General features: G+C 36.7%; 1 protein-coding gene across 1 annotated transcript in view; it reads left to right on the top strand.

The window, feature by feature from the left end:
- Positions 1-26,452, top strand: part of LOC126473337 (uncharacterized) — a 179,669-nt gene that overhangs the window by 143,346 nt on the left and 9,871 nt on the right. The window contains exons 8-9 of the mRNA XM_050100330.1: positions 6,475-6,774; positions 16,800-16,918. Of these exons, the coding sequence (XP_049956287.1) occupies positions 6,475-6,774; positions 16,800-16,918 (419 nt within the window). The remainder of the gene's footprint in view (positions 1-6,474; positions 6,775-16,799; positions 16,919-26,452) is intronic.

Consider the following 26,452-nt stretch of genomic DNA (forward strand, 5'->3'; position numbering starts at 1 on the left):
CTGTAATGGTGAATTTGCTTGGCTGTTGTAAGCATGTATGCTGCGTATTCTCAGTAGACCAGTTCTCCACAGTCCTGATAGTCTAACCAATATATGACATGCCACAACTGCAAGAAATACATTAGACATCTGCCTTAGGCAAACCGAGATTGTCCTTTACGGAACTTAAAAGGACCATGATCTTATATGGTGGTCAAAAAATACACTTCACATCATATTTTCACAAAATGTGACCACTCGTGTTCAAAATTCTCTCTGCATAGGTCAAAAAGACCATAGACATTGTTGCCACCTTGATTTCATCACCAGTCATCAGGTGCACAGTTGGTCAAAAGTGCAATGCATGTGTGATCTGCCTTTCACAATAACCATTCTGATGAAACTTCTCAAGGTCCAAGATGATATGGATATATGGATGCTGTGAACCAAGGGATGAAGTACCCTTTCATACTGAGCCAGATGGTGACAACTATGAGCCTGCAGTGTGAGTAGGCTTCCTATAATTGGCCTGTCCCTTATGAAATAAATATTTAAATGGATTGAATTCAGGTGTTCTAAAAAGACATTCAATTTTTCTCTAATGCAAGGCCAAAGAACAAAAGTGTTGTCTACATATCTGAAAAAAATGCAGGTTTCAAAGCTGCTGACTCTAAGGCACATTCTCAAAAACTTCTATAAACAAATTGGCAATAATAGGGCTCATATTCTTTCAATCAGTTCATCATCTGTGGAGCCAGTTGTTGTATAAACTTTTACTAGTGTGATGGGTGTTTGTGTTGTGTCTGACGTATGGATGATAATTCATTCACCATGCCCTCATAGTAATTTACCCAAATTCCTATTTTCTTATTGATTGTTAGACTTACTCCAGCACTACCACTATTTGGTTTTGTATTTATGACCATGTACTCACCTGAGCAGAAGTCCTGTTCATCCTGCCACTGAACTTCACCAATCCCCACTATATTTAACCTCAATTTATCCACTTCCCTTTTCAGATTTTTTAACCTAATTACCAAACCAAAGGATCTAATATTCCACACTACAATTGGTAGAATTCTAGTATTGTTTTTGTTATTTTTTTTATTAAAGATGTCATCCTGAGTGTTCCTTGCATGGGGGTCTGAATGGGAAATTATTTTATGTCCAAAATATTTTACGCAAGATGTCATCATCAACTAATCAAACAGTAGAGCTGCATGCTCTTGGAAAAAGTAAAGCTGTAATTTTCCTTTGCTTTCTGCCTTTCACAGTACCAGCACAGCAAGGCGATGTTGACTTATGTTACAGGACCAGATCAGTCAATCAGCCAGACTGTTGCCACTGCAGCTACTGAAAAGGCTGTTGCCCCTCTTCAGGAATCACATGTTTGCCTTGCTTCCCCCCATATACCCCTCCATTGTGGTTGCACCTATGCTTCAGCTATCATTGCTGAGGCATACAAGCTACCCCAACTTGGCAATGTCTGTGGTTCATGTGGAAGGATGTCAATATATGACTTGAAAATTACAGAATCATCATACTGACACTGCAGCACAAAATTAAATCAATACTCACACAACTAAACCATAAACTAAACATGCTGACCCCATTGATATCATTATACTGAATACACAAAATATTACCCTGTACATCACTTAATAATAGCTGATGATGTACAATAACTTTTAATGAGATTTATGGAATTATTATGGTAATTTATGTATTTATGGTTATAAGGTTTTTCATAGCTCCTGAACTATGATGGAAAACATACTTTTTAGCATTACCATTGTATGTTGTTGTTTAATCACCAATACCATTGGGGGATTATTATCCAGCCATAAGAACTGTGACTGAGTATGTGATGTGGTGATTAAGACATGGGAGTTGCATTCAAGAGGATCAGAGATAAAATCCATATGCAACCATGCATTTTTAAATTTTCCTTGATTTGCACAATTGTGTACAGCATATTTCAGGATCATTTCTCTCAAAGGATAGCTGATTTCAATCCTTATTCTTCCCCAGTTTTCACTTGTGTCTGTCTCTAATGGCCTCATTATGTTTGAGGAGGCACTAAATCATTGTCTTCTTCCCAGCCCTGTGTTACAAGTTATGAGGGAAAAGTTGTTTTTCAATATTTATTTAATTTCTGCTGTAGCTGAGTGTTTAATTAAGAATAAACTTATGATGTCCTCAAACTATTTACCATTGTCACACTCATATCGGTTTGCCATACCCATAGAAACTTAATTGGTTCTTGTTCTTACTCAGAAACTGTACATTTTTATTTTCACATTATCTGAGAAAGCTTGTGTTACCTGGGTATTCATATATAACTGTGCCCAAGACTTTGTATGCTTGGTATTTACTTTTGACTCATAAAGCTTCTTTGTCTACAGAGACTGAAGCAGTATGATTGGGGACATGTGTGAAGAGTTAGTTTGCTTCTGAATTTGAGAGAGAGAGAGAGAGAAAGAGAGAGAGAGAGAGAGACATAGAGCTGGTCATACAAAAGGCAACTGACACTAGGGTCCATACCCACAGCATACAGGTCATGCCATAACATAAACTCACCAGGAACTGTGGACATTTAATGAAAAATAGTAAATTGTTAATGAATAAGCAGGATTCAATGTATAAAAACTCACTTGCCCGTGCCACTTCCCATTAAAATTTATGATTCTATGATGTCACTTTGAAGAGAAGTAACTTTAAGCCTCTGCAAATGCAGGAGTGAGATAATGCATGATGCTTTTGATCAGAGTAAGATCACACCTCTCTTTCAGGAGGAGTTTGCAAAGAGTGAGTTAAAGGTTAGTGTTCTCAACTTGCACCATTTCTTGCCTCATGATCCGCATTGGATTCAGAAAACCATGTAGTCCTCAGTCTTTTATTCATTCTGGTGTACAGACAAAGACTCAAACCTTTTTCTAGACATTTTTATTCGTAAACAAAACACAATCAGTAGTGAGTAGGCATTCAAATCACAAAGCAAACTTAATAAATTCGTTTTTCATAGCGTAGAATATAAATAAAGTCCACTGAAATAAGCAAAGCAATATTGCTAAGTTTTTAATAAATGAAGCAAAAGCAGTAAATCCTTATATTCTAGCAATGGAAATTCAATATTAGTCTGTATTTTTAAAGATAAGATTTTGGCACTAAATTCTGTCACTAACATGAAAATATATCTATCACTGAGTTAAAAAAACTAACAACCCCATCTTTTGATTCTTTGGTGTATTGTAAGACTAACAATACCATCCATTAGCTTTTTGGTGTACAGTGCTGTGATGATTAAAAATCCAAACTACTAAGATGAGCAGACAATTTCAGGTAAAACTTTAAATTATGATATCTTTTTTCCCCTTCTTTGATTTTGATGAAATTAAACCTATGTGTTGCTACAAGATATGTTCAAGTCTCTGTGATAATTCCATGAAAATTAGTCTTGTAGGTTTACAGATTAGTGTTTATAAACACACAAGCAGTAGGTACAACAGTTTTGTTTTTAAACAATGGAAAACCCAGGATGGAATGTAACAATAATATGAAAAGGAAAGTTGTCACTCACCATATAGTGGAGATGCTGAGTCGCAGATAGGCATAACAAAAGGACTGTCACAAATAAAGCTTTTGGCCAGTAAGACCTTTGTAAAAAAAAAAGATGCTGAGTCACAGATAGGCATAACAAAAAGACTGTCACAAATAAAGCTTTTGGCCAGTAAGACCTTTGTAAAAAAAAGATGATCTCACACACACACACACACACACACACACACACACACACACACACACACACACACACACAAATGCAACTCCAACACACATGACTGCAGTCTCAGGCAACTGAAGCCACACTGCAAGCAGCAGCACCAGCGCATGATGGGAGTGGTTATTGGGCGGGGGTAAGGAGGAGGCAGGGGCGGGGATGGGGAGGGATAGTAGGGTAGGGGAGGCAGAGAGGGAAGTGCTGCTGAGGAATACCACCCGGGACAGGAGCAACTGCATTACATTCTCTGGGAGTGTTTCGACTACCTCTCGTCATGCCCTGAAATGAGAAATGTTCTGCCCACTATACTTCCCACCCCTCCCACAGTGGTATTCCATTGTACACCAAACCTACACAATATACTCGTCCACCCCTACATAGCACCTGCTCCCAACCCCTTACCTCATGGCTCAAACCCCTGTAATAGACCTAGATGCAAGACCTGTCCCATACATCCTCCCAGCATCACCTACTCTAGTCCAGTGCTTATGATCCCTTACTCCATCAAATGTAGAGTTACCTGTGAAACCAGTCATGTGGTCTACAAGCTAAGCTGCAACCACTGTGCTGTATTCTATGTGGGCATGACAACCAACAAGATGTCTGTCTGCATGAATGGCCACCGAGTAACTGTGGCCAAGAAACAAGTGAACCACCCTCTTTGCTGAGCATTCTGCCAAACATGACATCCTTCATTTCAGTGACTGCTTCACAGCCTGTGCCTTATGGATCCTTCCCACCAACACCAGCTTTCCTAAACTGCACAGATGGGAACTTTCCTTGCAATATATCCTACATTCCCATTACCCTCCTGGCCTCAACCTATGTTAGTCAATGTCCTCACCCATCCAGCCCCTTCCTTGTTCTCATTCCAGTACTACACAGCCCTCATTCCACCATAAGAAATTGATCTTAAATAATGATTACTGAAAGCTATCAGATCTCTACATTGCTACACATTTACACAAGACAGGGTTTTATATAATTTCAGCTGTCTCCACATTGCAGGCATTGTAGCTTTCCAAGTTTGTAAAATTCAGAATTGTGGTTTGAACAGAGCTGTAGGCCAATGCCTCCAAGCTTAGTCATGTTTGCATCATAAACACTATGCTGTCATCCAGGAGATCTGGAAAAGATGGTACTGTGATACAAGATCATGGAACTTTGTCACTCTTTCTACATCTACACAAATACGCCCCGTAAGTATGGCAGAGAATAACCAGTGTTGTCACTCACATGGACCATGAGGGTACTGTCTTTGGACTGTCAGCTTGCTTGTTATGATCTGTTGGTCAGTGCTAAACCATTTGTTATTAAACTGTATCTTTCTTTGCTATTTGGTTATTTAAAGTGTGGTACATGTATGGCATAATTTTTTGTGTGACACTACATGGTCACTTTCCTCCTTCTTTCTTCCTCTTCCACCACTCAAATGATAAAGGTAATGTCATCCTAGCTTTCAGATGTCTACTTACTTCTAGAGGTCACATACTTCACAGGCACTGTCATTCCATAGGTCAGGCTGTTCCTGCTCAAATGCTTGGCTGTTAGCAGCCTGATGCCTGCAGGCTATGATGGACATGTGTGGGCAAATGGCTGATATTGGGCAGTGAGGTACCTGGGCTAAAGCCTGTGTGGCTGTATGCCTCAGCTCATCCTAGTGTCCATGGATAATGATGGGTAAATATTTCATGCACAAGGCAGTACAAGGTACAAGTATGGTGGAAAAAGTCACACTGGCAGGTAGCCTACACTAGCTATGTCTGCTCACTGGCAGACTCTCACAGTTGCCCATGTCCCATGAGGCAGCATTAGAAGAGTCTGCTGTAAGTGACAGCAAGTACTTCCTCCTGAGCACATCATAACACTCTTATGATTCTCGAGTGCATGTGTACATGCATGCATATTCTCTCTCTCTCTCTCTCTCTCTCTCTCTCTCTCTCTCTCTCTCTCTCTATATATATATATATATATATATATATATATATATATATATATATATATATATAGAGGGAAACATTCCACATGGGAAAAATATACCTAAAAACAAAGATGATGTGACTTACCAAACGAAAGCGCTGGCAGGTCGATAGACACACAAACAAACACAAACATACACAAACATACACACAAAATTCAAGCTTTCGCAACAAACTGTTGCCTCATCAGGAAAGAGGGAAAAGAGGGAAGGAGAGGGAAAGACGAAAGGATGTGGGTTTTAAGGGAGAGGGTAAGGAGTCATTCCAATCCCAGGAGCGGAAAGACTTACCTTAGGGGGAAAAAAAGGACAGGTATACACTAGCACACACACTCATATCCATCCGCACATACACAGACACAAGCAGACATTTGTAAAGGCTTGTGTCTGTATATGTGTGGATGGATATGTGTGTATGTGTGCAAGTGTATACCCGTCCTTTTTTCCCCCTAAGGTAAGTCTTTCCGCTCCCGGGATTGGAATGACTCCTTACCCTCTCCCTTAAAACCCACTTCCTTTCGTCTTTCCCTCTCCTTCCCTCTTTCCTGACGAAGCAACCGTTTGTTGCTAAAGCTAGAATTTTGTGTATATGTTTGTGTTTGTTTGTGTGTCTATCGACCTGCCAGCGCTTTCGTTCAGTAAGTCACATCATCTTTGTTTTTATATATATATATTTCATGATATTACATATCACCTGTTCTTATTTTTACCACCAATAATCAATTTTTATGTGTTTCAGAAATCCCTTTAACTGCGGTAAATGAAGTGGTTGTGTCACATGTTGGTGACAGTATAACAGTAGGCTGTCAGATGGTATCACCTATGTATGTTATGGAATACTGTTCATTTAAGCGACCTGATGGAGCTGTATTTGGACCTCTTCAAAATGCATCATCCTATGTTCACATTATGGAAGCTGGTCTCTGTCAGTTGAGTATCAAGAGTGTGGAAATGAGGGATCTTGGAGAATGGACTTGTACAGTAAAGATAAAACGTGAAGAAGATGAAATATCAACCACTACCATCATTCAGTTTTCAGGTACTTATCACACTAAATGATACATTAAAACCACTTGCTTAACTGACAGTGCTGCAGAAAGGTTGCGTGATGTTCAATGTAGCTAACTGCTGTAGTATTACAAAATGTCTCCCGCAATCTTCTTCATTTACCACTTCAGAAGTAATTTTAAGAATTCTGGTTCAACTAAACTGCTGTTAATAATAGAGATAACCAAATACTTAACATTAATTTAATACAAGAGAATCACATCACCCTGAAAGTGATTTGATGAAATTATTTATTTGTTAATGCATTTTATTATTAAATTTCAGTAGTATATCTAGATTCAAACAGCAACTGATGTGATGCCACAGCTGGTGACATTTTGCAGTCGCAGCATGAGCCACAGTTCACACAGTAAATCAGAACTGCTATGTAGTTCTACAATTTTCAAAATGATGCCAGTGCCAGTTGAAATGATTTGGACAGGTGTTAATGAAGTAGCACAGATTGTGCCAGTAAAAGTGAGTCAGAGTTAAATGTTCTGAAAATAAAAGAAAATGCAAATGTTGGACATAAAATGGATTTTGTGCAGCAAGACAATGGGGGTTACAAATACACTTGGAAAAGAATTTACATTCAAAGATGAAAGTTCATTCATAACCATTTTATCATGACAAAAACAAATTTTGAGTGTTTGTTGAGTAGTGTATCAAACTCCAGTCAAAGATCAGAAACACATATGAGGGATGTAGCCCCAGGTTGTGTGAAGCTGCAAGTAACACTTAAATATTTGGCAAGTGGTGATTTCATGTCATCTGTGCAGTACACCTATTGTGTCTCAAGGAATAGAATTATTGTGTTCTTACATGGGATGTTGAATGGTATTTACAGAATTAATACTCATAAATGTAGATACATTCATGAACTACTTTTCAGTAATAAAAGCAAATTTTGAGTACTTGTTGAGGTGCATACTGAACTCCATTAAAAAATCTAACCATCTTACTAAAGATGCAGTGCTTTCTTGATTGTAACTACAAGTGACACTTCAATGTTTGACATATAGCAACTGACTGTCATCAATCCAGTATGTATAGGATGTCCCCATTAGTAAAATTTCAAAGTTGTTGTTTAAAGAGTTGGATATTATTTTTGATGCTGAAAAGACTCATTTGAAAGCTAATTTTTCACACTTGCACCCTGTATCAGATAAAAAGTTGAAATTATCAAGTTATTCTATACCATAGTTTGTAATCATGCTTTTTGTAAGTGCACCAAAAGACACGTTCTATAGTTATTCATTGGATATTTGTTCCTTTATTAAAAGCTATAGTCAAGTTGAAATTATGCTGCAATTTCTATATCTTTTGCTGTAGTTTCACTGAGTTTAGTGAGAGATTCACCTTCAAACTACCCAGTGGTGAAAACTTTATCGGCATGATTAGTGTTTGATTTAGTTACATTTGTAAAGAACTACATAACAGTTCTTACATTTGAGCAGAATTTAAAACAGTTTTGTCCTCTACATCAATTTTAGAAATATCATGGCCACTAACTGTAGCATCTGTTTCAGCTTTGTTCACTGACCATAATGTCATTGTCTTATTTACATTTTCCAAGGAAATCTGTTATCTAATAATTCTTTTTTTACCTTCAAGATTTTCTTAAAAATATTTTTGTGATTTTTTTCCATAGGTAATAAACTCAGTAATTTGTTGTGTTTTAATTCTATGAGTAGCTGTCTTTTTCTCACACTGGATGTTTTTACTTCTCAATAATTCACTTTACTTTACTTGATAATTTTTATTGTATTCAGTAAGAGGCAAATTATCATGAAAATGTGTCAAAAGCTTTCTAAGAATTTAGAAACATTTGCAGAACTTGAAATACTATGCTCCATAGTCTGTTGTAACTTGTTTAATCTATGATGAACTGTATTTTGGCATAGATTTTTTTAGGGTAAGGTTCCATTTTTTTGTTAACTCCAAAAACAGAGCACAATGGTCAGAAAGTCCTAAATCCAAACAAAATTTATTAGTTTCATTATAAGTACAGTAAAACTTCACCAAAGCAGAATGTTTATAATTTGGGAATCTAGCCAAATTGTACAAATATTTTAGTACTGACTCCCAAATACACTTGCACAAAGAGGGATGTCTCAAATGCAGAAATGAAATGCAAATTTTAAGACTTAATTAATAATTGATTTTATAATTTGGACAAAAGCTTCTACAATACTATTGTATTATGCTATACCTTAGTTATTTATGTGTGTATGAGGATGCTACTTCGAACACAAAGATTGCACAGTCCTGGCAATGCTGTTATGTGGAAGACTTGAGTGTTGTTCTGTTAAACTATAGTTTTATCTGGCAAGGACACACATTCCAAGGAAATGCAATATCTGCATTATTTTCTGCAAGTTTCAGTTAACTTGTAGCGCTTTAAGTGACAATAGGATGTCAAACAAAAAGTTTGTGTCGCTAACATTTAACAAAAAGATTATGGTAATTGAGAAGAGTGAGAAAGGCAAATTGTCTGTGTGTAAAATAATATTGCATTTAAAATGCGGGAAAACAAAAATTTATGAAACTTTGAGAATCAAGGATGAGGTATGGGATGAATGGATAAAAGGGAACATGTAAAAGAAAGGAAAGGTGAAGAAAATAGGAAATGAAGCAATTAATGAGATAGTGTGGAAGTGGTTCATAAGTGCAGGGGCAAAAAAATTATCTTTGTCTGGAATCATGTTGCAGAGTGAGGCTCTAAAGATTGCTAAAGAGCTTGGGAATATGGAGTCTAAGGCATCCACAGAATGGGTGGACAGTTAAAAGCTAGACATAACATTGTGTGGGATGAAGGGCATGGGGAAGCAAGAAATGAGCTAAAAGTGTCTAGGGTAGTCCCAATATATAAAACCGGAGATATTGACTCACCTTCAAGTTACAAACCAATATCCATTGTCCCAGCTCTCTCTGAAGTGTTTGAATGTGTAAAATACCAACAGTTATCTGTGTACTTTGAAAATGCAGGAATAATTAGCAAATCACAGTATGGTTTTAGGAAGAACTTGTCAACTCTTGATGCTATAGACTCAGTAGTCAAACACATACATCAAGTTTTTGAGGATAAAGGATTTGCTCAAGTTACCTCTGTAATCTAAGTAAGGCTCTTGCCTGTGTAGAGCATAAAATACTCCTAGAAAGAATGGGGTACTACGGCATTTGAGGTAACACCCGTAAACTATTAAAATCATACCTACAGAATTGCAAGCAAACTGTTTGTGTAGGTAAAGAAAAGTCATGTATTGAATTAGTTAAAATAGGTGTACCACAGGGATCTGTACTGGCACCTTTTATGTTCCTAATAATGATTAATGATCTGCCATCATTCATTGAGTCCATGACAGTACTATATGCAGATGATACAACTTTCATTCATTGTAGTACCAGTAATGATTTCAGCAGCCTCAAAGCTTGTGTTGCAGAGACAGTGACTCAAGCAGGATGTTTAAATCAAATGCCTTCCTACTGAATGATAAAAAAGTGCAACAGATGGTTTTTAGTCTAAGACAAGCCTCCATCAGATGATCCTAGTTGTGTTAAGGTTTTAGGGGTCTGTATAGATGAAAAATTATCCTGGGGTCAACATGTACAATATATAAGTGGTAGATTGTCTAGATTGATGTATTTACCATGGCCATTTATGGACTGTGTATCTCAAAATTATGTTAGAATGTGTTATTTTGCATTGTTCCAAAGCATCCTAACATTTGGTATTATTTTATGGGGGAACTCGAGTTCAGTTTGTGACATCCTAATACAACAAAAGAAAACCATTAGGATAATTACTGGCTCTCCACATAAAGCACACTGCAAACCATTGTTCTGTGAACAAAAAATCATGACTGTAATAAACCTATATATTTACTGTGTTTTACTCCATACAAAAAAGAAGTTGGTGGAAGCAAAACGTAGAGAAAATATACACTCCTACACACGAGAAGGAGCAAATGCATTTATACTCCTTACCACAGACTGTCAAAGTCACTTAATAGCTATGAACTGATGGAACACAAATCTTTTAATAAGTTTTCACAATATGTACAAGATCTACCTGAAAAAGCATTCAAACAAAAACTGTATGAATGGCTAGTTGCTCACCCATTCTATGACATAAACGATTATTTCAAATGTAATATAATTTTGTGGTATTAATGACATGCCCTTGTTTTCTTTGAATTAATAGTTATATTGTATTATACTCCTGACGTTGGCTATTGCTGTAATGACCAAATGACAATAAAATTACTATTACTATTATTATTTTTATTATTATTATCATCATTATTATAATGGGAGGAAAACCTGGGCAACTGACATTGGAAAAGAGAATTCTGAAAGAGATTTTGCGTGCAAATGACCTGCATAAGTAGAAAAATTTCAGGAAGAATTAGAATAAGAAGAATAAACAGAAGAAATTTAACTAGTGTACATACAAATAGTATTACATAGTAGGTCAAAGTGTCATACTTTGTTACAATTTTTAGACTTTTCTGGTAGCCAACCTTGTAACAGAAGTGTAATATAGTTTCTTATTCCTTTTTCTAGTGCTAGCAGTCACTTTTTATGATCTGCAGTCATTTTCTGAAATTAGGAAAACTACTTTGGAAAATTAAGGGCTTTCCAAATGTAAAAACATGCTACAAGGTAAAACATGCTCAAGTACCTAGTGTCACAAAACAAGTGCTGTATCATTTGAGAGATACAGAGGCAAGCGAATGTGGTGGGGCTTACCCTAGTTCACTGCTAGTAGCAGAACGTCACCATAACACATCTATGCATAGCCCAAGTATTGCACCATAATTAAGAATGAAATTAAAAGTGAAAGATGCATTTTCAAACTTTTTCAAAATATGCTTTAGCATAATAATGTTTCAACTGTCAAGTCTCAGATTGATTAGATCATTACTTTTACCTAAATATGTCATTTTAAGAAAAAAAATAGTGGCGCTAAATAATAAAGCTAGGAAGCCAGAAATTGGTCATAATGTGCAGATGTATGTCAAAATTACCTGGTGCAAGTCTCAATGTGATTCAAAACATATTCTGGTCAGAATCCGTGTTTTAAAAAAAATTGAGGGCACTAAATATTAGACTTAGAGATATGAAAATTTGTATGGTGCTTCAGTTCAACATAAAAATAATAACTATGTGACTCTGTTAAGCAACCTCTAATAGTTTTTGAGTAATTTACTGAAAACTAAATTTGGAACAAAAACGTCCTTATTTATAGTAGATTAAGTATCTGCTATATTAATGCTAGGAAGTTTTGGTTAGAGCCCATGATGAAACCTACTAACTAATACAGTTATAATAAGTTTTAGGACCTTGATGATAATAACAACCAATACAATGTCTTTTTAAGTTGTAGATCAGCGGTCGTTTTCTACTGTCAGCCCTGTTCTAAAAATTCTAGAAGGCAACGTTTTAATGCAAGTGAGCTAAAACATTTTCTGTGATTTTAACCAACCTACCTACATGCATGCAAAATTACAAAGATTCTAAATTGATTCATAACATTGTTATTAAATATTGTGTGTCTGAGAAAGCGGCCGTTTAGAGACTGCTACTATGGGCATAGGGCAGATGACGGCACGTGTTCCCTTGGCCGTCCACTGCACCACATATACAGGGTGTTACAAAAAGGTATGGCCAAACTTTCAGGAAACATTCCTCACACACAAATAAAGAAAAGATGTTATGTGGACGTGTGTCCGGAAACGCTTAATTTCCATGTTAGAGCTCATTTTAGTTTCGTCAGTATGTACTGTACTTCCTCCATTCACCGCCAGTTGGCCCAATTGAAGGAAGGTAATGTTGACTTCGGTGCTTGTGTTGACATGCGACTCATTGCTCTACAGTACTAGCATCAAGCACATCAGTACGTAGCATCAACAGGTTAGTGTTCATCACGAACATGGTTTTGCAGTCAGTGCAATGTTTACAAATGCGGAGTTGGCAGATGCCCATTTTATGTACGGATTAGCACGGGGCAATAGCCGTGGCACGGTACGTTTGTATCGAGACAGATTTCCAGAACGAAGGTGTCCCGACAGGAAGACATTCAAAGCAATTGATCGGCATCTTAGGGAGCACGGAACATTCCAGCCTATGACTCGCGACTGGGGAAGACCTAGAATGATGAGGACACCTGCAATGGATGAGGCAATTCTTCGTGTAGTTGACGATAACCCTAATGTCAGCATCAGAGAAGTTGCTGCTGTACAAGGTAACATTGGCCATGTCACTGTATGGAGAGTGCTGTGGGAGAACCAGTTGTTTCCGTACCATGTACACTGTGTGCAGGCACTATCAGCAGCTGATTGGCCTCCATTGCAAATGGTTCATCCAACAATGTGTCAATCCTCATTTCAGTGCAAATGTTCTCTTTACGGATGAGGCTTCATTTCAACGTGATCAAATTGTAACTTTTCACAATCAACGTGTGTGGGCTGACAAGAATCCGCATGCAATTGTGCAATCACGTCATCAACACAGATTTTCTGTGAACGTTTGGGCAGGCATTGTTGGTGATGTCTTGATTGGGCCCCATGTTCTTCCACCTATGCTCAATGCAGCACGTTATCATGATTTCGTACGGGATACTCTACCTGTGCTGCTAGAACATGTGCCTTTACAAGTACGACACAACATGTGGTTCATGCACTATGGAGCTCCTGTACATTTCAGTCGAAGTGTTCGTACACTTCTCAACAACAGATTGGTGACTGATGGATTGGTAAAGTGGACCAATTCCATGGCCTCCACACTCTCCTGACCTCAACCCTCTTGACTTTCATTTATGGGAGCATATGAAAGCTCTTGTCTACACAACCACGGTACCAAATGTAGAGACTCTTCGTGCTCATATTGTGGACAGCTGTGATACAATATGACATTCTCCAGGGCAGCAATAGCACATCAGGGATTCCATGTGATGATTAGATTAGATTAGATTAGATTTACTTTCATTCCAATTGATCCGTAGTGAGGAGGTCCTCCAGGATGTGGAACATGTCAGAAAAACAACAATACATGACAAATATTTACAACTAAAACAAATAAGCTAATGTACCATTCCACAGGTCCCAAGTGGAATGATCGTCATTTTTTAATGAACACTAAGAGTCATTTTACAAATACTATTGCACTGAATTTAAAATAAAAAAGTTTTTTATTTATTTATAAGGTAAGAAACATCTAATACAACTACTGTAATACTTATTTACAATGAACACATTACTGCACTGAAATGGTGCAGAAGTTAGATTATACTTACACACTTACACACACACAAGCACACACACACACACACACACACACGCACACACACACACACACACACACACACAAATTTTCAGTGAACACATTACTGCACTGAAATTGTGCAGAAGTTATGTTGTACTTATATACAAATCAGTTGGTTTTCCTAAGAAATTCATCAATGGAGTAGAAGGAGTTGGCCACCAATAAATCCTTTAGGTGGATGAATGTATTCTCGCTAACGGAGGACATTTTGAACATTTCCTGTAACAAAGTGTTTGAAGTCACACTGGTACGTTCTGTTGCTGTGTGTTTACATTCCATGATTAATGTGATTTGAAGAGAAGTAATAAAATGAGCTCTAACATGGAAAGTAAGCATTTCCGGACACATGTCCACATAACATATTTTCTTTCTTTGTGTGTGAGGAATGTTTCCTGAAAGTTTGGCTGTACCTTTTTGTAACACCCTGTATAAATACATCCTGGGGGGCAAGACCTGGCTTCACTTCGCACACAGCTACCATAAGATCCACGTCAGTCAGACTCAGGAGTGTGCATTGCCTTGGATGGTGTCGGAGACCAGCTGTTCCAAAACGCTTAATTTCAATAATAATAGATAGTGAACACAAGAGGACTGTACACTGTTCTGGATTGCATAGATTTCGCAAAAGTAACTGTTGGTGTGCTGCACATAATGTTAACAAATCCGGGTGGCAAATGGTGACAGTTATTTTCCACTTTTGTGGTGAGCATTTATTTTGATTATCAGTAGTCAGGGTGAAAGACAGTTTAGTAGGAACTTGCCATAGAGGTCACCCCAAACTGCTCATAGTGCTGTTTAGGGCAGAGAGATTTACTGTCAGTATGAACATAATGAATATTACCATATTGTGCGTGTGAAACTTTACAACTATATGTATCAATTAAAACTCAAAATCTTCATTTATAGTCATAGTCCGGATCCCACTGAGCATATAGAGAACAGAAACATTTCTTTCAGTGGGCTGAACAAGAATGTGGACTTGCAGACTAGGAACTATGGTCGTATGTTCTCAATTGCTTTCTGGCTGATCACAGAAATAGTTGCCAGGCTCTTGTAAAATATGGCAAACAATATTAACAACAATTCCAATTTCCTCCTATGACTTATTATTATCATTATTAAAATTAGTCAACCTACTGCCCCACGCTAGGACAATATTTTCTATTGAAATTTAAAAGCATTACAGTTTAGAAAAATCTTGTCAATACTGTCTTGAATGATCTATCTGTTGCATTATTACTCTGCTACACACCAATAGACATTAAGTGAAATCAAATTAAGCAGAAAGATTATGAAAACCAGTTGCAAGAGAAAAACATTTTGAAATTGAATCTATTGAAAACCAACACAAGTTTCCATTTTCAGTATATGAAAAATTGTTAAGACATTAGAGAAACTCACTTCATTTGCGAGTATTACAAGTTCCATGGAAGCAGACCTTCTGTTTCAAGTTACACAATGGTGCATGACCAACAAAGTATTGCTTGTCTGTTCACATGATATATAAATACTTCCAAAAATTTATAGTATTTTACTCACCATAAAATTCTGAGCCTGAATAATTAATAATATATTGCAAAGAGCTAAAAAAGGCATATAAGTTTCTATTTCTTGATGGGGTGTATTTAATGTAACAAAAGGGTGAATGAATACACCATATTGTATAAATAAATACCTAGCATCTAGTGCCTTAGTGTTGATTGTGTTTGAATTTTCTTGTGCAGAAACCACATTCTGAATGTGGCACAAAACATATCAGTGGACTACAGAACATAAGAAGTTGTTGTCTGTGTAAACTGATAACATTTGTGTATTTGTGTTTAATCTCTGTGGCATGAAGCAGGTTTGACATAGCAGCAGCAGCCACCCCCTCACCACTTTCAGACTATGAGACAAATACTTGGATATTACATTTCTTGATGTATGGGGAAAAAAGACCATTTAGTATTCAGCTTAAGAAGATTTTGAGGTGGATGAAATAACATCCTTCATCATGGCTGCAGTGAATCATTGCGACAGCCTCTAAATGGATTCACATTGGTTTGAGATTAACTGGCATACAAGGAAGGCTGTACTTTAGATTCAGTTTTGTACCTGTGATCCAGAATTTTAATGGTGACAATAAATTGGGATTAACACTGGCAGGGCAAAAAAATTGTCATTTGCTTTGATTGTGAAGTACCGATAATATTACCCAGCATGTTGACTACGAATGTGATGCCAAATAGCCATCACATTCTTTAGTCTCAATGAAAATAATATAAAGAGTTGTTTTCTGTTGGAGGTGAGAATTCTTAAGAAACATAATGACATGAGTAGCTTGGAAGTGATAACTGGAAAGAGAGTGCTGAGTATTGAAATCAGTGGACTATGTACTGATTCTATTTTGGCAATGAATATTCCAATACTCAATTTCTTTCATATAGCTGAATCAAAAGTTGATTTATTAAAGCATGTATTACTCTGTCCTTGCAGAGCCACATTGCTTTAAGCAAATATCAAACTAATGTATATAGTAAATAGAAACCTTTTTCTGTGTCAAGCAGATCGAATATTACGTTAATTGTGAGGTGTTACCATATGTAAGTTTTAAATAGAAAATTTGGATATGAAATTCACAAATGAATAAAACCAAATTAAGAGTTTCAAGCCAAAATTAAGTAAAAGTCTTAATTGGTTCATTATTTTCAGCAAACCCTTCAGTAGCTTCAGCAGGTGTGGGTGCTGCTGTTGGCATAGCAGTTCTGGTAGCAGCAATAATTGGGCTACGCTTTATACGAAGAGTCTGCCAACAAAAAAATTCTAATATTGTAAGTTTATCATCTGGCAAGCACACAATGCTTGTGTTGTTCTGAATGTTATTGTTACAAGCTCTCATTTGAAAATACATAACACTAAAATGCTCAGCTTTGAACTGTCCCCTAGAACGCCCAATGGAGGTCAACTTACCACCAAGATTTTTAATGCATTTAAACCTTTTTCATTTATTTTTTTCCTCTATAATATTGATGTGGGGACATATTTACGAGGGCCGTTCAGAAAGTAACCTCCGGTTGATTTAAAAAAATACACCAAGTTAAATAAAAATATTTTAATATATACATCTTACAACTACATCTTTGCACTATTTTTCCACATAGTCTCCATAGCGATTGAGGCACTTATCGTATCTCTTCACAAGCTTTGAAATTCCTTCTGCATAAAAATCACCCGCTTGTGCCTGGAGCCAGCCTGTGACCGCATCTTCGAGCTCTTCGTCGTCATCAAACTGCTGTGACCCGAGCCATTTCTTCAAATGCATGAAGAGGTGATAATCACTTGGCGCCAGGTCTGGGCTGTAAGGTGGATGGTTGATAACATCCCACTTGAAGGATTCAAGAAGGGCCGTTGTTCTGCGAGCAGAGTGAGGACGGGCGTTATCGTGCAAAAAAACGATACTGGAAGTCAGCATACCACGGCGTTTGTTCTGTATAGCCCGTCGTAACTTTTTTATTGTTTCACAGTACACGTCTTGATTAATGGCCGTACCACGTTCCATGAATTCAACCAACAACACCCCTTTGGCATCCCAAAACACCGTTGCCATCAGTTTTCTGGCAGAAAAATCTTGCGAGGCTTTTCTTGGTTTGGTAGGCGAATTTGAATGTGCCCACATCTTTGATTGTTCTTTTGTCTCAGGGTTCACATACTTAATCCAGGTTTCGTCACCGGTCACGATTCTGTTTAACAATGGTTCTCCTTCGTCCTCATAACGTGACAGAAAGTCTAATGCAGAGGCCATTCTTTGAGTTTTGTGGTGGTCGGTAAGAATTTTGGGCACCCATCGTGCACAGAACTTACGGTAACCCAATCTTGCTGTCACTATCTCGTACAAGAGAGTCTTAGAAATCTGTGGAAAACCAGTAGACAACTCCGACATTGAGAAACGTCGATTTTCACAAACTTTTGCATCAACTGTCTGAACGAGTTCGTCAGTCACCAATGATGGTCTACCACTCCTCTCTTCATCATGAACGTTTTCTCGTCCGCTTTTAAATAAACGTACCCATTCACGGACAACTCCTTCACTCATAACTCTTGGTCCGTACACGACACAAAGCTCACGATGAATAGCTGCTGCAGAATATCCTTTGGCTGTAAAAAACCTTATGACAGCACGCACTTCACATTTGGCGGGGTTTTCTATTGCAGCACACATTTCAAACTGCCACAAAAACTAAACTAGCGCAGGTACGACATTCACTCGACCACGGCTTGATGCCGACTGACCTGTTGAGTGCGTGAACGCACAGATGGCATCGCTACTCCCCCCACAACCCGCACTGTGACCAATCGGAGGTTACTTTCTGAACCGCCCTCGTATTTAGACCTGCTAAATTTTATTTTTATGTTTCACTATACAAAAGTAAGTGACATTGTATTAGATATACATAAAATTGCTTAGTTTTCAGTACCTATGTCTTACATCATATAACAGTCGGTGACAAACATTATTATCATAGAATTGCTTATCTGTTCACTAATTATACTTTTATCATATAAACAATTAACTAGTGTTTTTCTACACACATCTGTTTACTCAGAGAATCTCGTGTATCTTTTTTCTTAAACATGAACTGCATACAAAGTTTTAATACATAAAACTCTTATCTTTAGTGTTGTTTTCCTTCCACAACCCAACTTTGAAAGTGTTTTCTTTGGCAATTTTAAACGTTTATTTTTCTCTGTTGGCAGTCCCTTACACTACTTTTGTGTGACATTTGCTCCACCACATCTACATCAAATTTGGTGTCGTAAAAGTTGACTGTTTCTGGAATATTACTTTCTGTAACTCTGAAAACTGTTACACTGGGGTGCATGGAATTAAGAATAATCCCCATTTCTGTTAGCCTTTATTGGTAAAATTTTAGAGTAATGTCATCAACCATGCAAATAACATTTCAAAGAAGTGTAAGTTGTCTTTTTCTCAAAGATGGTGGGCAATTCCTTTTTACCCCTGTTGGAAGTGCCAGCAATGCTTATATCCTTCTTTTTCAGTTCTTTTGCCAGTGTGAGAGAATTGAAGAAGCTGCATCATGTAACAGTTCCCTTCTCTCATAAACAAGGTTCTGTGAGATGTTCTGTAACAGGTTCTCCCAGGTTCTCTCTGCAACTCTCATTTCATCTTTTCCAAAATAAGGAAAACCATTCAGGACATGTCTAACTTTAGCATTTGTGAGCGGCCAGTATTTTATTTTCGGCTTCAGAAAGGCTATGACTGTGATAATGAACCATTATAGTTATTAGTTGAACAACAAATAGAGATGTAGAAACTGTTACGTGCAACGCTGTATGAAGTTAACCATTATTGGCTAACAAAAGGTCCTAAATAAACCTGACAAGATGCATTTCTGTAGGAAGTGGTCAACTGAACGCCATTGGGAACCAATGGTAAACATGTACTTCTCTTAAAAATTTGTAGTTACAAAGAAAAACAATTAAAACTAATTAAATATTCTCTAAAACAGTGGAAAGTCATTAAAATAACAGGAAAAACTATTTTATGCCAAAGAAATTCACATCTCAAAACCAAAAATTAGTCAGCTGACCTCTGCTGGGTGTTCTACTGTTACAATAGTTATCAATTAAATTTATCATATTAAATGTCAAATTGTCATTTTAATTTTTTTGGAAAGATAGCTTTCATTGTGATGTCACCAATTCACAGCTCTGTGACTGTAAAATGTACATAATAATGTGTTTTTTGCTCCGTGCTCTCCATTTGACAGACAAGCTCCTACATCTGATGGATGGTACGGTATCATTATGTTGTTGTATTAGATCAGGAATAGTCATTTAAGCTGTATTGCATTCTGGATGTACATATTCTTCTTAAGAGACATTATGGGGACTGATGACCTTAGATGTTAAGTGTCTTAGTGCTTAGAGCCATTTGAACCATCGGAGACATTATAGTATTAATAATTCCCTCACAAATTATTATTGAATGGTTTCTCTTATTTTGTAATTCACCTATTCCATTTTTAAGTATTTTACAGTATCTCTTTCTGGCAGGGGAGCAAATTATTGTTTGCAGCACTTTAACTTGTCACATAAAATAAAATAAAGAAATTCTCTTTGATTTCCAAAATTTTACAGTCTACACTTCTCTTAATACAAAAGTCAAATGCTAAATTAATCCCATTTTGTGCATCTGTACAGTCATCACATCATTAGTTTAAAAGGGGCTGATATTCTGCTATTTGTGTGCATACCTTTCATTTATAACATGCTTTGATAGTCAACAGAAAATTATGCCTGACAATGAAATAATAGAAGCAGATCTGTTGAAGTCTATGCATGTATCCATTTCACTACTAGACAGTCGTATACATTAATAAGAATAAAATCTACCTTCATTTCAAGATATGGACAAGAATGTTAGTGTGTTGCTGATAACTAGGCATAAATACATTAAATTCTTCACACAGATTTGATGTTTGATGAGTTAGATACTAGCATTCATAAATATGAACACCTGATGCTTGAAGTAACTGTATTATGAAGAAAATTCCAGGACTTAAAAAGAAAAAAATCTGGGAAGGAAACCACTCATCTTCCGCTTTTTATACATGGCACATATAAAAATGCATCACATTCGAAAATCACATAAAGTTTCCAGCTTTTTGTTGTTGATTTGGTCTTCAGGCTATAGACTTATTTGCTGCAACTCTGCTCACTACTGTAGCCTTTGCAAGGCTCATCATCTCCACATAACTAGTCCAATTTACTTGCTTGCTGTGGTCAATCTTTGGTCTTTCTCTCCAGTTTTTACTCCACACATTTGTACAGAAACCAGATGGCAGTTATAAGAGCCAAGGGGCATGAAAGGGAAGCAGTGGTTGAGAATGGAGTGAGACAGTGTTGTAGCCTATCCCCAATGTTATTCAATCTGTATATTGAGCAAGCAGTAAAAGAAACAAAATAAAAAAATGGAGTAGGAACTAAAGATGAAGGAGAAGAAATAAAAACTGTGAGTTTTACCAATGACACTGAAATTCTGTCAGAGACAGCAAAGGACTTGGAAGAGCAGTCAAATGGCATGAACATCAACAAAAGAAAAGCAAGTATAATGGAATGTAGTCTAATTAAATTGGGTGATGGTGAGGAAATTAGATTAGTAAATGAGGTACAAAGTAGCAGATGAGTTTTGCTCTTTGGGAAGCAAAATAACTGATGCTGGTCAAGGTGGGGAGGATACAAAATGCAGACTGGCAATGGCAAGAAAAGTGTTTCTGAAGAAGAGAAATTTTTTAACATTGAGTATAAATTTAAGCATCAGGAAGACCTTTCTGAAAGTATTTGTGTGGAGTGCAGCCATGTATGGAAGTGCCACGTGGACAATAAATAGTTTAGACAAGAAGAGAATACAAGAATTTGAAATATAGTGCTACAGAAGAATGTTGAAGCTTGATGGGTAGATCACATAACTAATGAGGAGGTACTGAGTAGAATTGGCGAGAAGAGAAATTTGTGGAACAATATGACTAGAAGAAGGGATCTGTTGGTAGGACACATTCTGCGACATCAAGGGATCACCAATTTGGTGCTGGAGGGAAGTGTGGCAGGTAACAATCTTAGATGGAGACCAAGAGATGAATGCAGTAAGCAGATTCAGAAGGATATGGGTTGCAGTAGTTACTTGAAGATGAAGGGGCTTGCACAGGATAGAATAGCACAAAGAGCTGCATCAAACCAGTCTTAGGGACTGAAGACCACAAGAACAGCAACACTCTTCCCTCCATAACCAAATCAACACCTCTCAGGATGTGTGCTATCACATTATACCTTCTTTTAGTTTTCTGTAAATTTTCCTGTTCCTCATTTCAGTCCAGCACCTCTTCATTAGTTATCCAAAGTACCAGTCTAAACTTCATCACTCTTCTGTAGCAATGCATTTCAAACACTTTTGTTCTCTTGTCATTTGGGATATTTCTCATTATGTTTCACTTCCGTATACAGACACTTCAGACAATCACTTTCAGCACACACACATATGTGCGTATGAGTGCATGTGCTTGCGGGCACACACACACATACATACAACCAAAACATGCGCCCCTACAGCTTCAGCAGCATTTTAAGTCACAGTAGCACAGTAGGGGTATATATGTTAAAAGATCATAAACTCAAAAGATAGCATGGTTTTTTTTGTTGTGTTAAATAAGTGTGTCCATCAAACAGTTGAAACTGCCATTACTGCATATTCAAACAAAGGAAACTCCATGTAGGAATATCAACAATGTAGGAAAAGATAGATTGCCACTTACCCTAAAAATGACACATTAAGTTGCAGACAGGCACAACAAAAAGACAATTATACAGAAAGCTTTCAGCCATATCCAGCTGCCTGAGCCATTCTGCCCTGAGTTGGCAGTCCTGTGTGCATGAGGTGATTGTTCATGTGTATGAATAGCATGTGTTTCTCTTTTGCTGAAGAAGGCTGTGGCTGAAAGCTTGTATAAGTGTCTTTTAATTGTGCCTGTCTACAACTTAATGTGTCATCTTTAGGATAAGTAGCAATTTATCTTTTCCTATGATACTGATAATTCTTTTTATTTGGTATCAACAAACAGTATACATCTTACACATTTAATGGTCGTAAACAAATTTTTTTTCATTGTATTGGAAAGCTATTACCTTAGAAAAAACTTAAATTTTTGCAGTTATATTACACAGTAACTACTTAGAACATACTTCGAGTATACGCAAATATATGAATCCTTAGTTCTTTCAATTTCACTGTGAGCACTTTGTGAAACATCATTATGAGAAAAAAAGAAAAAGAAACACTCATTTCATAAATGATGTGTATATGTAACTTAGGTTTCAAGCTCTTATCCCATGATCTACAACTACTTACTCAGATATTGTTGTGCATAATGATAGATGTGTAAACAGCAGATAATCCTCAAAGAAACTATTTGCTTATTATTAATATACAAAATAATATATTCATAATTTTAGAACACTATTACACCTAAATAGATGGCGCACAGTTTTATATGTTTTACTATAAAGCAAGTTAAAAGCTTTGCATCAGTTTGAAATCTTATTAAGATATGACTTAATACAAGGGTAAGTCAAATATTATCCACAAAGTAGTCATAAAATTTTATTGTAATAAAATAGGAAACTTACAAATACATTGTTTTTCAACTTAATCTTCTTGCACTGTAATGCACTTGGTCCATTGTTGTACAAGCTTCCTGATGCACTCATAAAAAAAAGGTTCTCGGTTGAGCTGCAAGCCAGGAATGCACCACTTCTTTCACTGCTTTGCCTGCGGCAAATTGAAAGCCCTTTAATGCCTGTTTGAGTGGACCAAACTAGTGATATTCAGAAGGGCCAAGATTTTGACTACATGGAGGATGATCCAGTACTTCAGATATGAGTTTCTGGAGGGTTTCAGCAGTGTGGGCAGCAGTATGTGGACAGGCATTGTCATGCAATGACATAACACCTTTTGACAGCAATCCTCAGCATTTGCTTTGTGTTGCAGGCTTTAGCCTGGCAGTAAGCATCTCACTGTAATGTACACTGTTGTGACCTTTCCCCATAATGTTACAGTACTGGACCTTGTGCATCCCAAAAAACTGTAAGCATCAGTTTTGCTGTGGATGGTTGGGCCTTGAAGTTTTTCTTGCATGGCAAATTTGGATGTTTTCATTCCATACTCTGCCATTTACTCTCTGGCTTGTAATGATGGGTCCATGTTTCATCAACAGTAATGATCCTACCTAAGAAGTTGTCCCCTTTGTTACCGTAGCAGTCAAAACGTTTTTTTGCAGATGTCCAAGTGTGTTTGCTTATGCAACTGTGTGAGTTGTTTTGGGACCCATCTTGCACAAACTTTATGAAACTCAAGTCTGCTGTGGATGATTTTCTAGGCAGAACCATGACTAATTTGCAGGCAATGTGCCACTTTGTCAATAGTTAATCGTCTGTCTGCGAGAATCATTTCATGTGAATGCTCAATGGCTTCTTCATTTGTGGCAGTAAATGGTCATCTGGCTCCTTCATCATGCATAACACTTGTGCAACCATTTTGAAATTTTTAAATCCATTCATAGACACTTCGTTGTAGGAAAACACTGTTCCCCTTCTGAACCAAAAGTCTTTGATGAATTTTGGCCGCTGATACTCCTCTTCTTTAGTGCCAATAGGAAGTGGAGTAGCCATGATTAACAGTATGGCAGTGATAATGAAACTACCCTAGCAGCTTGAAAATTGCAAAGATATAACAACAAATAAACAAAGCAGTGCCATCAATGTAAAATGATAATACTACCAAAATAAACAAATATATAACTTAATTGCGAATAATAATTGACTTACCCTTGTATTTGTGTAGCTTTCTCCAGACAAAGAATACATAACTCTATAAACTCTCCAAGATTCTTAGGTATTTTATTAGTACTGTTTGCCAGCTCTTTAATATAAAACATGAACAGTAAATGTTCCAACACACTTCCCTGGGAATGCCTGAAGGTACTTCCACATCTTTCAGTAACTTTCCACCAGAGCCTATACTAAAATACTGTTCAAGCATGTGTGACCTGTATCAGATAAGATTAACAGAGAATACTAAATGTATACAAAGAACAGCAACACAGTCACAGATTTGCTTGCTCTATAGGAGAGCACCATGGCAAAGCTGAGAAACCTAAACTGGGAGATACTTAACTTCTTTCTGGGAGGTGATAAATGTTGTAGTGTCAAAATACCTGTATAAAGTTATTAACATTTTTGTTTGTTGTTAATGAATTAATTGTCTTTTCCAGTTCACTTTCTTTAGTTTAGTTTAGTTTATTGAGCACCCGTTTTATCATGTACAATGATATGGGATTTGTCATATGTTACATACAGAAAAAATATGAATAACAACATATTATGTAAAAACTATCAGTGAATAATCTGAATTAAATATATGGGCAAAACAATTATAGCTTACATGATATAAATTTGTAACAATATAGGACACAAATAAGTTACATATATTCTGTGTATAATGGACAGCAACAAGAAACAATGATTATAACACTCTATATTGACAGATTAATTAATTTTTGTGTGTACATAAAAGAGTCTACCCCACAACACAAGTTTGTATATGAGTAACTTATAAGATAGGTGAAGGCACGCTATCTTTCTGAAGAATTCATATATTCACTAACACTGTAAAAACTATTACTGATTAACATTCTTTTGAGTTCACTTTTAAAACTGCTCAGCTGCTGAATCCTTTTTATTTTTAAGGGAAGAGCACTATAGAGAATTTTTGGGTGGTATATTGCACTCTTGTTGTATTGGGCTTTCTTATGCACTTCTCTGTGAAATTCATTACTCTGTCTTGTTGTATAGTCATGGAACTCACAGTTTAAAGAAGAAAACTGGGGGTGAGACTTCAGAAAGCATATACTTTCATAGATGTAAATGGATGGAAGAGTCATGATTTTATATTCCTTGAAAATTTCCCTACATGGATCTCTAGGTGCAGCTCCTTTTATGATTCTTATCACTCGTTTTTGAATAATAAAGGAGCGTTTTGCCTGACTTGAATTGCCCCAAAATATGACACCATATCGCAAAAGACTATGCATAAATGCATAATATGTACACAATACTGTTTGATCACTGCAGCAATTTTTGAGCATTCTAAATACATAGCAACATTTACTTAACTTTTTATTGAGCACATCTATATGCTTGTCCCATTTTAGATGCTCATCTAACCAAATTCCTAAGAATTTTGTATTTGGCGTTTGTAGTATATTCTGTTGGCCTAGCTTCACAGTTATATTGGGCTTCATATTATTTGAAACATGTCTGTAATTCATCCATAATGTTTTCCCCTCATTCACAAATAAACTGTTGTCCCTGAACCATTTACTTGCTTCAACTGCTGTTGTTTCAATTTTGCTGTTAAGATCAGTCTCATTCTGAGCTTTAATAAAGAGACTTGTATCATCAGCAAAAAGTACACAATCAGCTTGTGTTAAATAGTTTGGCAAGTCATTTATAAAGATCAAGAACAACAGGGGTCCCAACACCGATCCTTGGGGCACCCCATAACTAACTTCCTTATAACCAGAAAAGTATGACTTTCCATCATGAACTATTTCTACTTTCTGGGATCTGCCAGATAAATATGACTTAAACCATGCATGAGCAGTACCACGGAGTCCATAGCAACTAAGTTTTTCGAGCAGTAGTTTATGATCAATAACGTCAAAAGCCTTTGATAAATCTAAAAAGACCCCACAATTTACTTCATTATTATCAATGGAATTTAGGACAAGTTT

The sequence above is a fragment of the Schistocerca serialis genome, chromosome 4 (assembly GCF_023864345.2).
Source record: "Schistocerca serialis cubense isolate TAMUIC-IGC-003099 chromosome 4, iqSchSeri2.2, whole genome shotgun sequence".
Lineage (NCBI taxonomy): Eukaryota > Metazoa > Arthropoda > Insecta > Orthoptera > Acrididae > Schistocerca > Schistocerca serialis.